Source organism: Mauremys mutica, chromosome 18 (assembly GCF_020497125.1).
Source record: "Mauremys mutica isolate MM-2020 ecotype Southern chromosome 18, ASM2049712v1, whole genome shotgun sequence".
Lineage (NCBI taxonomy): Eukaryota > Metazoa > Chordata > Testudines > Geoemydidae > Mauremys > Mauremys mutica.
In genome coordinates, this window is record NC_059089.1 from 18,855,526 (window position 1) to 18,869,087 (window position 13,562).

At 50.1% G+C, this 13,562-nt stretch overlaps 1 protein-coding gene across 7 annotated transcripts in view; it reads left to right on the plus strand.

Moving 5' to 3' along the window:
* PLPP7 (phospholipid phosphatase 7 (inactive)) overlaps positions 1-13,562 on the plus strand; it is a 52,595-nt gene that overhangs the window by 24,915 nt on the left and 14,118 nt on the right. Inside the window, exons 1-3 of one of the 7 annotated variants that reach the window (XM_044993066.1) lie at positions 104-557; positions 2,132-2,360; positions 9,411-9,873. In XM_044993066.1, the coding sequence (XP_044849001.1) occupies positions 9,423-9,873 (451 nt within the window). In that variant the 5' untranslated portion in view covers positions 104-557; positions 2,132-2,360; positions 9,411-9,422. Of the gene's footprint in view, positions 1-103; positions 558-2,131; positions 2,361-6,290; positions 9,286-9,396; positions 9,874-13,562 lie in introns of those variants that run through there. The other 6 variants (XM_044993067.1, XM_044993063.1, XM_044993065.1 and 3 more) reach the window with 6 other exon arrangements.

Consider the following 13,562-nt stretch of genomic DNA (forward strand, 5'->3'; position numbering starts at 1 on the left):
CATCCGTTTGCTAGGCTTTTCCAGCCAGACCCCCCTCTCTCTCTCTCTCTGTATGTGTGTGTCTAGGGTGGGTTTTTTGCTTTATGTCTAGGAAGGTGAGCAAAGCAGGAGCGACCCCCCTCGCTGTTGCAAGCTTCCTCTTTTTGCAAGAAATCGATCAGGGGGCAGTGTCTGCATTGTATCTCAGCCTCTCCCGTGGATCAGTCCCTTGGACGGTGGGGGAACAAAACCCTGCTTCAGTTTCTGCTGCAGCATCAGAGAGGCAACCAGGTCAAACTTTGCAAGTAACTCATTCCCGGCATTTTCATGCCCGTGGCATTCTCATGCAGCCCAGCTGTTCTTGCAGGCTTTCCAGGGAGGGAGCTCTTGTGCATGACAGCTTCTCTCCCTCCGCCTCAGTCCAACTGCAGTATTATTAGCAGGTCTCTCTCTCTGCCGCTCATACCTCCCTCTCTCTCTCCTAGCCCTCCCCCTGTATTCCTCGCTCAAACTGCAGCTGTTGGAGCTAAACCTCGTTGCAAAACGGCATTTCCTTTCCACAGCTTCAGGCATTCTGGGTAACGTAGTTTTTTTTTATTCCACCTATTTTTTTTTTTAATGCAACGCATTTTCTGTCACTTTAATTTTGGCCCTTTTCTCTCCTCTGCAATATTTGCTGGCTGAAGTTTGGTAGGTGGATTCAGTCAGGGGCATGACATTCCCTTAGTCCTAGGCTCTCTGGGCTGGGTGAGGATTCTGACAATGGGAAATCAAAAGCTCTCCGTAGTGGGGAAAAGGGCTGAAGAATTACTGGCATAGACAGAAAATTGAAAGTGGCTGTTAGGAAGCAACGGCTGGTGGGAACGTTATTACCTTGTATTACTGATACTTGCAATGTTGCTGCAATGCTCTTGTTGTATATAAGCCAACTGCTAAGGTTGAGGTTTTTCCTCAGCGTGTTGGGTGCTGAGCTCTGTGAAAATCTGAGCATAAACCCTGCTGGGTGAGCACAGCTGCAAACCTGGGGTGCATGCGTGTGTGTGTGTGTGCTTTTCTAGAATTATTATTCTAGCTCTTAGTGCTTTTCATCTGTAGATGAAGTTCTTTACAAAGATGGTCAGTATTTATTATGCCCATTTTATAGATGGGGAAACTGCGGCATGGAAACATGAACTGACTTGCCCCAAGTCAACCAGCAGTATAGTCTAGTATCTCAATATAATAAGATGGACACTTGTGTGTTACTTACATACACGATTTATTTAGCTCTGACAGTGTGCTTGGCACTGTGCAGTCTACCCAGGTACAGTCTCGGCCCTTGATTCTACAGTCTTCTAATAGATACACGGAAGTTTGGGAGGCAGAGGGAAATTGAGACACGCAGATGCCTTTGGGACAGGGCGAGGTTGTATTTGCTCCTCTTGGGCAGTGCTGGAATTACAACGGAGCCCATTGGATCTGAGGCCCGAGCGAGAACACAAGAATTTCACTGGGATGTGCAGGCATAAATTCCCACCTCCATCTCTGTCTGACCAGTAATGTTCAGCCTTTCTCCCTCCCTCTTTTCAGCCAGGGTCCCTCATTCGTCCACCCTTCTGCCCTGGAGAACAGCATGAGGTGGGATGCTGAGCCACGTACCTTCCTCGGCCTGCTCCTCCTCTTCATGCAGAACAGAGCAGAACTGTCCACCCCACTCAATAGGTTGGGGCAGAAAGAGCCAGGGAGGGACACTCAGGCCCAAAGAATACCACAGAAGGAGTTTCCCTGGGTGCCAGGGTGATGGGCTGATGGGGAGGGGAGTGGTGAGCTGCTAAGCAAGCCTGACTGTAAGAAGAAATGACTGTAGGGGAGTGGGGAGCAGAGACCAGCCCCACTTGGAGCAGGAGAGATCATGAGGTTTCTCCTATTTGACTTTAAAAGTCATTTACAGTCTACTCTCTCAGCAGAGAACACCTACAGACTAACTAGGCATGGACACAGGCTTCCACGTTTTGCAGCCACGCCCTGTTGGCCTGTGAAATTGTCAAATTAAACTAAACAGGATCAGAGCTGGTCAGTCTTTGGATGGAAGCTTCCAGGGAAATAGCTGCTAGAAGGGGCATTCATTGATCATTTAGCAAGTGGTAATATTTTCATGCTTTACATTTTTCAGAGTGCCATGCAAATATTGGATTCATTACTGAGTATTGCTATCCCTGGGCCGCACAGAGCATACAAGGGAGTGATTTGCCCATGAACTCACATCAGGTCTGGTGGAGGGGGAAGCAGAACTCGGAAGTTCTTGATTCCCAAGAGACTACTTTCTACCAAGTCAGTACTGTTACCAACACCAACCATTGTGATGCTGAGAGTGATGGTCTGCAGACAAGACTTAAAACAAGGTAATTAAAAATCCCCATTGCGCTTTTTGCAAGAGTTGAGTAGAGCTGTGTGGCCGACAGAAGTTGTGTTTTGTGCAGGATTTTGAAATCTGGCTTTGTTCTGAAGGGGAATAGAAACTGAAAATTTCAAAATATAACATAAAATAAGAAAAAGTTGAAATAAAACCAAAATGATTCCATTGACCCAAACCTAATTTTCTGGGGAATTTTTCTGCACTAAATTTCAGGTTTTTAAATATTTGTTCCAATGCAGAACTATAATTTCAAAACAAAAAATTGAAATGTTTCAGTCTGAAAATGTTGATAAGGAGACATTTCAACCTTGTTAGATCTTTTCCCCCCAGTGTTCTTCTGAAATTAACCCAATTTTAAGAAGCATTTTGATTTCAGTAGAATCTGGTTCTGTTGCAATTTCGCTGAGCCTGTTTAGCTTTGCTGTCCTGGTCAGTTTCTAATTTGGGTCATTATAGTCTACTTATAACTCCAAATCATCATCTCTGCAGCTTCAGTGGGATTCTTCTTCACATTTGGTGGTACATGGCTACGTAGCATGCTGGGAACTGTTAAACAATTGCCACATTCCACTCCAGCAGTAGCTGCATGTGAGGACTGGGTAAAGCAATACCTGTGCTACAGTATGGAGAAGAGCTTGAAGGTGAAAATGTTCATGCTGAAGGCTGGCCTGTGAGGCCCAGCTGTAACACAACATAATGTTGCGCTTGGGCATATTTGTTGATCCCTTCGGTTGTCTGTAGGATGCTTTTCCTTCTTAAATCTGTTTAGTGTGTGTGTGCCCCAATCTCACATAACATGCCCACTCTCCATTCCTCCTGGGGCTATTTCCTCCTGGCAGTGGGGCTGATATACTGAACTATCACCTTGTTTCAGCACCGAATGACGGAAATACAGCACCTTCTTTTATTGAGGGGAAAAAAAATACTGCTGTATTCTACACTAAAGGACTCAAATACTGCAGCTGGAGCTAGCCTTGCTGTAGCATTCCAGGTTAATACTCCAGAATACTGTCGTGTATTTTAAATAAGGTTCCTCCCCCGCCCCCCATTCACCACCACCTCCTCCTTCTTCACTGCCACCTCCAAATCAAAAGCCTCCTGAAAACGAGTCCTATCGCAGGAAGGTGCAGAAGGTTTTGCTGTTGAGCAGTTTGGCTGCAAGTGCCTGCTGCTGCTGCTGCTTGGCAGTGATTGCTGGAGCTTGGCTGTGGCTGCTGGCACTTGGGGTGTGCTGAAGGTGTCGGTGATGTTGGTGTGGGCGGGGATGGGGAGGTTTCCAGAATCACGGGGACAGAGGCATTGCTGTTCTTCCCTGACCGCATCGCCGCTGCAGGCTGCGTAGCTGGGATTGCGGACTGAGCTGATAGGCAGCAACAGCTATGCGGGGAATTTGGGCCATCAGACCCCACCAGCCCAGGGGAATGTGGAGCCAGCCTGGGAGGAGGAGCCTGCTGGTTGAGAGGGAGCTGACGAGGAGGGGAAACGTGCTGGGCCTGGGCAATCAGCCACCTGAGGCAAAACTTCAATCTGCTGCCCCCCGCCTACTCTCCTAGAAGTTTGCAGCAGACCCTCTGCACCTCCCCCACTGCTGCTATCCCCCAGCCCTGAGCCTCAGGCCGGGTTGGAGGCTGATGGGCCAGACCCCAGTCTGACATCCCAGTTTGTTGAGCTGGGCCAGGCCACCATGAAAGTCTCGCCAGGCCTAGGCCCTGCAAGCTGCCGAGACCTGCTCTTTGGGCCCACAGTATCCCTAGCCGGGGCCACCTTTCCCAATGGGCCTTTCCAGACAGGTCGGCATCAGCTGCCCAGGGCTCAAGAGGAGAGTGAGCCCAAGCTCAGCATTGCCGGGCTGCTCAGCTCAACCATAACAGGACCCAGGCTCGGGCAGAGGGCAGCTCTCGGCCCACAAGGGCCTAGTGAATGGGCAGTGTGGACCCCCCGCCTCGCCCTGCATGAAGCCACCTGGGCTGGGGATGTGATTCACCCTTTGCATAGTGTGCACCAGGCTCCACCCCTCAGCCCCCACACCGCTAGTCCCCCACCTGCCCACCCCTGCACACCACAATCCCAGCCTGCACCTCCAGCCTGTCCCCCTGCACTCCCACCTCCTGCCTCCACCCATTACCCCCACACTGCCCGGCCCACCCCCTGCACTTTTCTGGATTTGTGTCTCAGTGTTGGGCTCGTAGCAGTGTCAGTTCCTCCAGAGCCCACACATGGGGGAGTTGAAGCAGCAGGTGGGTCAGGAGCCAGGCACTGCGTGGGCAGCAGGGCCTGTGGGGAGCCAGGTGCCAACCTGGAGCTGGGTGGGGCATTGCACTTGTGGCTGAAGCCCTACCAGCGCCACAAGGAGCAGCCCTAAGCTGCTCCGCACCTTAGCTCCTGCTGTGACCACTAGCTTACCTGCTCAGGGAACAGCGGAGAGAGGCAGGAGCACTTCCCCAGCAGCCCAGCTGGGACCCCTTCCTGCTTCTTGTAGCCCTAGCTGGTGGCTGCCCACAGGCCTGGGCAGCCTCTCTGCCTCCACCGCCAGTCTGCCGCCTTCCAAAATCTGCCATCCTAGGCAGCTGCCTAGTCTGCTATAGCTAGCAAGGCCTCTGAACCATGGCCTCAGGGAAGGGAGCTGGAATCCATCAGCCTGGGAGTTCTCCAAGGTGCTAAAATAAACCCAGTGTGGATCAGATTGCAAAACCAAAATAACCCAGCAGCAGCAGCAGCAGCCTTGGAAATCTGAGCAGAGAGCACAGCGCTCAGCAGAACGAGTGTGAGGGAGGGAAGGCACATTTTAATGATTTATTAATAATATTTCAAAGCCGTGTGTTTCTGGTTAGCTTTCAAAACATGGTGTGCCTCTGCAAAACCTGTTTCACCTCTTCCTCCCCACACGCAACATGCATGTGCAACATGTGTCCGTGCTCAGGGCAATCTGCGAATGATGCAGCCTCAGTGTGATCTGTAGGAAACCCAAAACTTTTATCTTGAACTCTCCTCCCCCTCTAGGGCGACAGACCATTGCAGCCTTCCTATTTGTGGGGCTGCTAGCAACAAGCTGCTAAAAGCAGAGTCCCCTGCCCAATCCAGACTTGCCCCTGAAAAAGGGGAAAAGCAATGAGTTGTCTCCTCTCTTTCCTCCCTTTAGGAAGAGTGGGAACTGGACAGATAATTGCCTTCCTCTCCCATCAAGCTGCTGGGAGGAGGACATTGGGAAATAAGCTGCTAAATCTGTGTGGTGCCCTAGTTAACCACTTGTGCTTATGTTTAAGGCTGGGGCCATGATTAGAGCTTGTGGAATGTGTGTGTGAGAGAGAGGGAGAGTGTGTCCCCAGTGTACTGGAAAGTAGTTGGCAGGAGAGACACCCATCAGATTTAAAATTAACGCCCAGTGTTTGCTTTCAAAGCATTTTTCCCTGTGATTACTCCACTAGGGAAACTGCCTAGTAACAACCTCCTTCCTCCGCCCCCCCCAGCCATGGCCCAGAGAGACAGAACCCTTCCTCCTGATTGTTAGGACTATTGCCACAAAAACACTTCATTACAAACAGCCCCATAGAGCACCACCCCTGCAGCAGGCAGTAGGAATGTCTGGGCCATGCAGAGCAAGAGTGATGGCTATCATAAAGTTAAAGCAGTTACTCGTTGAGCCAATGGCACATGGGCTGTGATTTTTCCCACGCCGTGGAACCTCTGCACAGGGTATTGGCAGACCAGTAGTAACAGGGATATTGACTTCTCTGATATCGTAAGAATGCAGCTGCATAACTCTGATCAAATAGGATCTACTGCGTGTCTGTGGTGTTACTAGTAACAGCGCTCCTGTGCTGCCTCTTGTCTATTATATATACATATATGTAGTAGCTGTCTTTACAAGTCAAGCTGGGGTGTCGCTCCTGGGATGGGATAGGTGTGTTTGGAAAGGGGAGGGGACAGAAAAGTTTGCTGCAACGCAGTGAAAGAGCTCTGTCCTCAGCTGGTCATCACATAGCAGTGGTAGATCCTTGGGGCAACAGAGGCTAAGAAGCTGCATTAGACTAAAATATATTTTTTACCTGTTACATTCCCCCTCTATAGATATCTGGTGGTCAGAAAAAGAGGAGTTGAGACTCCTGGGTGCCTTTATTAGCTCTGCCGCTGATTTGCTGGGGCACGTCATGGGTTAACCTCTCTGTGCCAGTTTGGCTATAACAAAGTCTTATACCACCTCCCTCCACAGGGCTGTTGTGATGCTTAATTAATTCTTGTGACTCCCTTTGAGAGACTCAGATGAAAGGTGAATAGATGTTCAAAGTTTTATTTATTTTATTTTATTTTATTATCCTCCAAAGCCAAAACCATCTCCTGCGGATGGTTTCAGCTCTCCCATGCAATGTATGACTTAATGCTCATATTGATAAACAGCTGTGGAACCAAGGAATGTGTGTGTACCATGGGGCAGTGGTCATCTTTAATTGCACTGCCTATCATCTGAGGATTTCAAGGCCCTTGACAAAGATGGGTGCATATTATATCACTTGACAGATGTGGAAACTGAGGCACACAAAGAGGCCTTGTGGCTTGAAGGGCAATCCAGCAATACTGTCAGTATTGCTCCCCTCACTATTTGGAGGGGTCAGAGTTGCAAAGGCATCCCCTCCAAAAGACTCAGCCTGGCCTACAGGGCTGCAGAGAAATGTCTCTGGAGACCCCCCCCCCCAATTCCTTTCCAAGCAGTGCCAGATTAAGCACAGATCCATTGAGCTGTAGATCCAAATTTTACATGGCAAAGGTTCTAGTCCCAATGGCCTTTAGATCTACTGAGGTGTGGCTGCCACCCACACAAAGGCACGGGGGGGACAGCTTGGTTGGGGGCTGGCCCCAGCTGTCCTCTGCTATCCTGTGTATATTGCATTAAGGAGCTTGATCTGAGCCCCTATGCAGATGTGGCCTGAAGCAAGAGTAGGGAGCTCGCTGTTGACATCTGTCGGTGAACAGGGAGAAGAGCAGCCCAGAGCTGCATGAGAGCTCCAGTTGGAGAGGGGCTCTGTAAGGCAGGGAGCTCTCTGCTGGCTTCTATTGGTGAGCAAGGGGAAATGACCGAATGGGCCAGGCCTCGTTTGCATTTCAGTTATGTAACAGTTTGGTGCATTTTGGTTAAGTTTTGAGTTTGGGGGCAGTAAAATGCTATTTTCTGTGGTGGGAAATGAAGGGACAAGAGAACTGCATCAAATATGCCTAGAGTGAGAAGTCCCCCTAACCACACTTGTGTCCTTGCATAGCTGAGTAGCAGTTATTGGATAAAGTATAAGTAAGTAATTTGAATGGATAAACTGGCTTCTGTTGAGACGCTCTTCCCGGTGGTAGGGGCTTTGACTCTTCTCTGAAGACTTCTTACAGAGGTAGCTTAAAGACAGTGGTTCGCTTTGAGGTAGTGGACAGAGGTAAACGGAGGTGCTTCCCGGCAGTGAAGGGAGCTGAGGTGGCTTGGGCTGAAGCCACAGAGAGCTGCAGCTTACCTGAGGGACTCCGGTGCAGGTATCTCTACCTAGCAATCAAAGCTGAAATTGCTTCTGCTGGGTCAGGTGGTAAAAGATGTTTCTCCCTCCCCCTGGCAACCCAGGCAGCACTTCACTTAGAGGCTGATGACTGAACTGGGCACCTCCAACCCTGGACACCAAACTGCAAGTAGGGGGGCTGGGACGAGAGAAATGGCCAGAGTGCGTTAGGAAACCTGAGTTTGGAACTAACTACTGCTAAGACACCTTGGGGCAGGGGGAAGCGTCTTACCTAATACAGTCCATTTATTAACTGCTGGCTTTCCCAAGGTCATTCTGTTGCCCCTCTTTCCTCTCTGCCCGCTGCCCCATAAAGGTCTTTGTTTTAAACCCCTGAACTCTCCATCCCACTCAAAGCTATGCAGCATCAGTTGGTCTCCTAGTAACATGCCTGTTATCTATAACCACCTCATCACACCTCTCCCTAATAAACCAGTCGCGTCCTATTCCCTGAGCCTGTCAGTTTTCCCATACTCCATGCTTCCCTTTGAATCTCGTGCCTTACAGTCTCTCTGGTCACACCTTGCTCAGCTACAGATGCTAACTGCATTTTAATCTTCTGTGCTGATTTGAGTTTGCAGGTGTCGCCTGACAGCTGCTGAGAATCAGGGTTCTGTGATTCTGTGCAATGTAGTACAAACATGCTACAATGAGGCCAGACTCAGTGTGGTGGGTGGTAGAGAAGGGGGAAATCATTAGCAATCCGGCATCTCTCTTAGTCCAAAGGCAGGTGCTGCTACACCTACAGCCCAGAGGCTAGCGGGTTGGTGGAGCAGTTACTGCAGGAGTTTAGAAAAGGTGGCTGGGTGTTGGGAATATAGGACTAGTGATATTTGAAGGCAATTAACACCGAGGTGTGACAGGAATTATTTAGGGCAGCACAAGGGGGGGACAAGGGGGCCAATTATGAGCCATGGGGTTGAAACTATGCAAGGGAAAAGAACTGGACAAACTCCCTGACAGTGTCCCAAGGAAGCCCTATCTCTTGAGATTTCAAACCCAGACTGCACAACAGCCTGCAGGGATCGATCATGCCCTGGTAGGGAGAGGGGATGGGGTGATCTTTTTCAGCTCTAATTCCTCCATTAAATCAGATGGACGAACATGGTGAAAAACTACATTTCCCAGTCTCCCCTGCAGCCCCGGGGATATAAGCAATTGGAAGATTTAAATAGACCAGGCCTGAAGCAACCAACCTTTGGCATATAGAATTCCCCTCCTCTTCTCTGTATCCATTGGCTGTTTAACCTTTTTTCTGGTGTTGGACTGGCTGCCCAGCCTGGCATTAATTTTTCTTCCAAGCTTGGTAGGCCCATGAAGTAAACAGCCATGTGCATTCCTTGCTCTATATTTAACAGCTGCAGTCTGTGCTGGGGGAGATTGGTAAGCGACACAGATTCCCTTCTTGTTCAAACTCCTCTCTCTGAAGGGGGGAGGTGGGGAGAGCTGATTGGAAGGGGAGAGGGATTTCTCTCCTGTACAATTTTTTGAAAGCAGGTTTCATCTAGGGAGACTCCACAATGCCAGCATCCCAAAGCCGGGCCAGAGCCAGAGAGCGGAACAATGTCCTGAACAGGGCTGAGTTCCTCTCGTTGAACCAGCCCATGAAAGGGAACCAGGAGACCAGGAGCTCCAGCAGGAAGCAGGGCAGCCAGTCTGGTCTGGCTCCCATCCAAAACGAGGGCACCAAGGAGCGACGGCAATCGCAGCAGCTTCCCGAGGAGGACTGCATGCAGCTGAACCCCTCCTTCAAGGGAATTGCCTTCAACTCCCTGCTGGCCATCGATATCTGCATGTCCAAGAGGCTGGGGGTCTGTGCCAGCAGCGCCTCGTCCTGGGGCAGCGCCCGCTCCATGATCACACTCATCGGCATCACAGGGCATGGCGTACCCTGGATCGGGGGCACACTCATCTGCCTGGTGAAGAGCAGCACGCTGGCGGGACAGGAGGTCCTCATGAACCTGCTGCTAGGTGAGTAAAATACTCCACCTCTTGCACTCAAAGCCCAGCCCCTAGTCACAAGGGACAGCAGGAAGGCGCTCTGATGCCACGATGATGGGCGCAGCATAAGGGCCTAGAGGGCACGTGCAAGGTTCTGTGCCTTCCTGCATAAGAAGTTCAGCTGGCTTCCATTTGGCTACTCCTGGAGTAAGGTCCTGTGCAATGTGAGACTAGCAGAATGGGACCTGGGACAGTTAGTGACCAAACCTGTGGGCAGGAAAATCTTATGGCTTTTATGCTGTCAGCCAGATCCTTTATTTACACTGTATCTGTGTCTCTCAGAGGCTTAGCTGGGGAAGATTTAAAGATGAATTAAGATTTCAGTCGAGGGTGGTTAAAGGAAAAATGGGGATCAGAGTCACCCAAGAGTCACTCCTCTTCTCAGATCCCCCAAGGGGAGTCTTGTCTCCCGCCTGCTCATGCTTCTTTGATCTTCCTCCCTTCCTTCAGCAGGTGCCTCTCCTGCACCATCACCTGCTGCTCTGCTTCGCCTTACTGAGCAGAGAGAAGCCCCTTTTAAAAGACTATGAGGACCGATTGGTAAGGAACTAAAGGCCCCTGGCAGAGCCTGTTCCCATATCCTGTGCAAGGCTAACCTCTGGGGCCTGGGAAGCCTGCGGCTCGGGGCTTCTGAACATTTGCAATCCAATGATCAAATGCTAATTTCAGCTTTTGCTTCTTTTTTTTTTTAGTCACTTGCCCTTTTCACTGCAAAGCTACGATTCCAAATATGAAGCAGTCCTGGGCTGGCCCCCTTCTCACAGGTTATTCACACTTAGCCATGCAGCTGCTAGCACCTGGCCTCTTGGGAACACAAAGCCCCCATCAGTAGGTCCCCTCAGTTCTGAGGTGGTGCCCAAAATAGCCTCTGCTGGGCTTCCCCCAAACCTTAGCCCAGCTCCCAGTGACCCACAAAAAAATTGTTATTTTTGATCTTGTTGTTCTTCTTCACAGGAAATGTAAAGGCTAGTTTCATCTCCTATTGATCAAAGGATGGTGTACTTTGTCTAACACCCGTTGCCATAGTAACTAGGCAGTTTCCAGATACGGGCATATTAGGGAGATTGCAGAAGACTCGGAACAAGACACATGGAGACATTTCTGTCCCCTGCATCCTCCTTGTCACATTTCCATCATCTCCCCACCTAGACTTACAATTATCGTGTATAAGGGGGTGGCAGATACAACAGGAGTGGCCAGTTAAAGGCCCAAAATTAGGAGGGCAGAGATCTGCCTATTTATAGAGTGCCCGTTGCCATAATAACTAAGTGCTGGCAGGATGAAAGGCCTAACTAGGGATGTGGGGTTGGAGGACCCAGCCAGTGGCCACAAGAACCCTTGTGCCTGAGGGAATGAGAAGGGCGTGGTATGACCAGCGAATGTGTGTCTGCCTGCTCCTCTGTTTTGTGAGTTGCTTCTCACTAAGAGTCTGGGATTTTTTCCCTAGGCAGATCCCTGAATATTTCAGTGACCTTTTAAATGTCTCAGTTCTCCTTCGGAAGGAGACAGGGCTCCCATCACTGGCTTTACCTCCCCGCAAGAAACTTGGTTTGCTGATACTGTCCGACATCCTCTGTCACCCTTTTGTTTTGGCTCAGCCCCATATGCAGTTCAGATCCTGCGGTACTTGGTGATGATAAAGCCCTTCTGGGTGGGGATAGGTGTGAGGGAATGAGTTCTTCCCACCCTCGCCCTGACCCTTCGGAAGGGGAAGCAGCAAGGCTGTTCACCCCACTTGGCTTTCCTCCCTGCCCCCAGCCCCCTCGGAGTCTGAGACCGCAAGCAGAATTTCTGATGCAGTCTCTGGGCAGGGAGCCAGCCCATCACAAAGCGCTTGCGTAGGATTTTTAATCAGGCTTTGCAAAGGGAAGGAGTGAGGAGATTGCTGAAACGGGACTGGGGACCTGGCAGAGGCACAGCTGCAGATGGAGAGTGTGCTACATGTCCCCGAGCTGTGCGCTGGGTGAAAACTTCCTGGCTGTATGATGGGATGTTTGGGGTGGGGGTGCTGAAATCTAGCCCTGCGCCATCCCCATCTAGCCCTCCCCATAGCATGGATCCCAGCTGTGGATCCCCTCCCTAGGCCCAGTGGACCCATGTTGGCCCACACATTTGCCATCCATGCTGGGATTTCTTAATTCACCTCTGCTTCATCCCCAGCCACAAATGCCGAGCAACCAAAGTAAAGAAGCAGAGTCACAGCCTGTCGCTAAGAAGAGGGTATCTGTCCCCATTATAAAGGCTCCTCTGCTAGAACACGCTTTCAGGAGAGCGAGGCCTGGGTACTGCCAACCTCATCTGTTCAAAAATCACGAATCAGGCCCCAAAAATCATGATTGGCTTAAAAATCACGAGATTTAAAACAATACAATGTGGGTTCATTTTATTTGGAGCATTTAGAGGTCACATTTTCAAGTTTTTCTCTGCAATAAGGAGGGCTAGAAACTTACGTTTTTTAAATGAGAGCTGAGATTTGCAGATACTCATCTGACTCCAGCAGCTGGGGAAAATCAAATATCCTGGGACTCACGATAAAATTGCCACAGTTGGCAAGTTGGGGCCAGTGCTCTGATCCAGATCCAAACTTTCCCAAAGCTGAAGGGGGACGGGATCTGGTGTTCTGATTCTAATCCACTTAGCAGAAATGGGCCCAAGTTCCGGGGGCGGCTCTAGGCATTTTGCCGCCCCAATGATGGCAAGCAGGCTGCCTTGGGCAGCTTGCCTGCGGAGGGTCCGCTGGTCCCGCGGCTTCAGCGGACCTCCCACAGGGACGCCTGCGGGAGGTCTGCCGAAGCCGCGGGACCAGCGGACCCTCCGCAGGCAAGCCGCCCAAGGCAGCCTGCCTGCCGCCCTCGCGGCGACCGGCAGAGTGCCCCCCGCGGCTTGCCGCCCCAGGCACGCGCTTGGCATGCAGGGGCCTGGAGCCGCCCCTGCCAAGTTCATAGAATCATTGGTTCCTTCTGGCTTTATAATCTTTGTGATCATCTAGTCAGCCATCTTGAGTACCACTGGACATCTCTGAATTAATTTCTGTTAGAACTAAAGCAGATCTTTAGAAATGTTGGCTGTTTTTTTAAGTGATAGAGAATCCAACACTTCCTTTGGCAAGTTGTTTCAATGGTTAATAACTCTCATTGTTTAAAAAAAAAAGTACCTTTTTTCTAGTGTAAATTTTGTCTTATTTAAATAATGTAAGTAGCTTCAACTTCCAGCCATTGGATCTTCTTACACCTTTGTCTGCTAGACTGAAGAGCCCTCTGTTATCAAATTTTTCTTCCCCATATAGTTACATATAGACTGTGATCAAGTCATCCCTTAACCTTCCCTTTGTTAAAACCAAACAGATTGAGCTCGATAAACTGATGCTTTCTGGATCCAGAAATCTCATAAGCCTGAAGGGGCTTAGTTCTGGTTCCCAGCACTGGGCCCCTTTTTTTTTCTAATGCAAGCTCTGATTCAAAGGACACTGCCCATTGGTCCCTGATAGTATCAGTTCCATCTTCACCCCTTTCCCCTACTCAAAAATCCTCATTAAGGGTAAGTGCTCCAGCTCCCTGGTGGTGAGTCAGGGAAGGCACTGGCTTTAAATCATTTCTTCCTACAGAAGGCTGTACTTCTGGGGATAGTAATAGAATAGTAATAGTGAACCTTCTTGTGGC